Source organism: Lipotes vexillifer, unplaced genomic scaffold, assembly GCF_000442215.2.
Source record: "Lipotes vexillifer unplaced genomic scaffold, Lipotes_vexillifer_v1.1 scaffold129, whole genome shotgun sequence".
Lineage (NCBI taxonomy): Eukaryota > Metazoa > Chordata > Mammalia > Artiodactyla > Lipotidae > Lipotes > Lipotes vexillifer.
Window position 1 is genome coordinate 1,014,454 of NW_006777287.1, and position 3,087 is coordinate 1,017,540.

At 46.6% G+C, this 3,087-nt stretch overlaps 2 protein-coding genes across 4 annotated transcripts in view; one reads left to right on the forward strand and one right to left on the reverse strand.

Annotated features, from left to right (window-relative positions):
* TIMP1 (TIMP metallopeptidase inhibitor 1) overlaps positions 1-1,105 on the forward strand; it is a 3,776-nt gene extending 2,671 nt beyond the window's left edge. Inside the window, exons 5-6 of the mRNA XM_007450851.1 lie at positions 17-141; positions 831-1,105. Of these exons, the coding sequence (XP_007450913.1) occupies positions 17-141; positions 831-1,001 (296 nt within the window). The 3' untranslated portion in view covers positions 1,002-1,105. The remainder of the gene's footprint in view (positions 1-16; positions 142-830) is intronic.
* SYN1 (synapsin I) overlaps positions 1-3,087 on the reverse strand; it is a 45,987-nt gene that overhangs the window by 13,247 nt on the left and 29,653 nt on the right. The window lies entirely within an intron of this gene.

A 3,087-nucleotide genomic window follows, 5' to 3' on the forward strand; every position in this document is an offset into this window, starting at 1 on the left:
CCCCCCCCCCCCGCAGGACAACTGTCGAACGGGAACCTGTACATCACCACCTGCAGTTTCGTGGCTCCTTGGAACAGTCTGAGCTCCGCTCAGCGCCGGGGCTTCACCAAGGCCTATGCTGCTGGCTGTGAGGAATGCACAGTGAGTGCCTGGACATTGCCTGCCACCTGGAGCGCAGTCCTTGGGCTCTTCCCCAAACCATGGCTTGTTTTTGGTTCCCTCTGACTATTCCTTGTCTCTATGGCTGCTTCCCAAACCTTAGGGATGTCCTTGATCTCTCTTGCTGTTCCCTCAAATCTGAGACTGTTCCCCTGGACATTCTGCTTGTTCCTTTGCCCTGTGTCTGATACCTGGGAATTCGCTGTTTCCTGGACTTTCTGGCTGCTTCCTGTCCCTCTGACTCCCCTTTGTGACTGCTCAGCCACTCTGTTCCAAAACTGCTCCCTGATGGCCCTGAATGTTCTCTGTCCCCAGTGACTATCTCTGAGCCCCACGTCTCCTTATGCTTAAGTTTCCTGCCCACCGGTTGTTCCCTGCTACTGCCAGCTGTTCCCTATCCAATGGGACAGGTCCCCCAGGAGACCTGCCTGACTGTTCCCCCATCACCATTCCGGGAAGCTGATCATTTCCCTGGATTGCTGTCACCTCCTCAAGCCCAATGACTGTTCCCCAGAATGGGAGGGAGCGTTCTTGAGTCTGTACCCAGTGGGGTGACACCAGGTCTCTCCAGCAGCTCCAGGTTAAAAGCTGAGGAGCAGAAAGTTCTCCTCTGGAGGGGAGGTAGGGGCAGGAGAAGAAGCCCTCAGATGTGTCTCCCTCCCCTCCTCCAGGTGTTTCCCTGTTCATCCATCCCCTGCAAACTGCAGAGTGACACTCATTGCTTGTGGACGGACCAGCTCCTCACAGGCTCTGACAAGGGCTTCCAGAGCCGCCACCTTGCCTGCCTGCCCCGGGAGCCAGGGTTGTGCACCTGGCAGTCCTTGCGGCCCCGGATGGCCTGAATCCTGCCCCCAGCAGAAGCTGAAGCCTGCACAGTGTTCACCCCCATTCCCACTCCCGCCTTTCTTTCTCCAAGACAATGAAATAAAGAAATACCACTTAGCAGGCAGTGTCCCTGTGTAGTGTCTGGGAACAAACCTGTGTCAGACGACCTGGTGGGAGCACCCTGGGACCAATGCTGAGGGGGTGTGGCATGGGGTCCAGCTCCATGGGTAGCCTGGGGGCTGGCCCTACCCTCACCCAACCTTCAGTACTTCTCCCTGAAAAATGGGTCTCACAGTCCCTACCCAGAATGCTTCTGAGGTCTGTGCTAGGGTTGGGGGATGATTAATGGGTGCATTCATTCATTGGGTATTTTTTGGGGGGTCAAAACACATGAAACTCTCATAACAATAACTTCCTGTGTAAGATTACTAACAGTGATTTTAATTTCTAGACTGGCAGTGTAGTGTAGTGGTTAAGAGCCTAAACACTAGAGCCAGGTCATTTGCAGTCAAATCCTGCCCCTTCCATGTACTAGCTCTGAGACCTTGGGGAGATCATATTACCTCTTTATGCCTCAGTTTCCACATCTGTAAAATTGGTATAAAACGAATGCCTAACTCCTAGGGACAATGTAACTTTATGTGTAAAGTGCCTGGAACTGTGTTAGGCACATAGCACTTACAAGTATTAGTAGTAGTAAGATAAATGTAATTTAATGTATAACTTTAGTAGTGATCATTCGTCTCACTAATGATTATTTATAATATTGAAAATCACGTTTAATGTCAGGAATGATAATTTACAATATTGGAAATAATGTATAATATCAGTAGTAATAATTGAATGCACCCTGGAAACCTTAGTTTAACTCGTGATCCTGATAATCTCCCCCACAGATGTTACAAATATTTAATATGCTCATTTGTTTTTTCTTATTACTATGAAACTTTTACACTGCTTCCCAGTGTGCAAATCACCCCACTTAAAAATACCAACATTTAAAAAGACTTCTGAGGACAACCCCCTTCCCCAGTGATAACGTTCCCCACTATGAAGTCCTCACTGTGGACAAATCACCACATTTATAAATCTCTATTGCTGCCAAAACTACAGGTGACAAATCTCTAAGCCCTTGGTAAATGTTTCCTTTGAAAAGTCCCCTCTCTTCATTGTACAAATACCTCTTTCACAAATACCCCACTAACAAATACCTCTGTTGAGCTACCCTCTTTATTCATAAATATCCCATTGACATATCTCCATTGAAGACCCCCCCCATTGACAAATATCCCCATTCACAAATACCCAGCAGTAATCTATCACCCACTCATGGACCCCAGTGACAAATATCTCTCTTCATAATTACCTAATCCATTGGCATATCTCCTATGACCACTCAGTTGACAAATCTCTCTATTCATAAATACCTTTCTATGACATAATTCTCATTGACAACCTCTACTGACAAATCTTCCCATGTATTCTACTGGCATATCTCCCCATTCAGACATGCCTATCAAAATGCTCTCATTGTCAATCTTCCTATTCAGGAATACCTACCATTGATATCTACCTCATTGATAAGCCCACTTTAAAACCTTTCCATTCATAAAACCTCATCCATCCATATAGCCCCTCTTGATTGACTCCCCCCATTGACACATTTCCCCATCCTTAGATATCTCTAGTTGGAAAATCTACCTGCTGGAACAGCTCCCAATATATTACCCTATATGTTGAAACATCTCTCCACACCCCCCAATGACAGATGAAGAGGTAGATTTCTATACGAACAACCCTTCCTTTTTATCAATCCTGACACCTATGTCACCAGCCTTGGACACTTCCTATGCCAGTAGTGGTGAAATCTGAGGACCAACCCCAGTTATACTGTAGAGCGCCCACCAAAGGAAATGATTAGGGCACAAGTTCTCTCTGGATGTGGGGGTGAAGGTGGAGTTTAAAAAAGAGATTAGTTGAAAGTCTGCATGAGAAGCTGTGAGAACCCCAGACATGCCCCAAATACCAATCCCCACTCCAATAGAAGGCTGAAGACATGATCTCTTATAAGAGTAAAATAGAGGGTTCAAATGGGCAGGAATG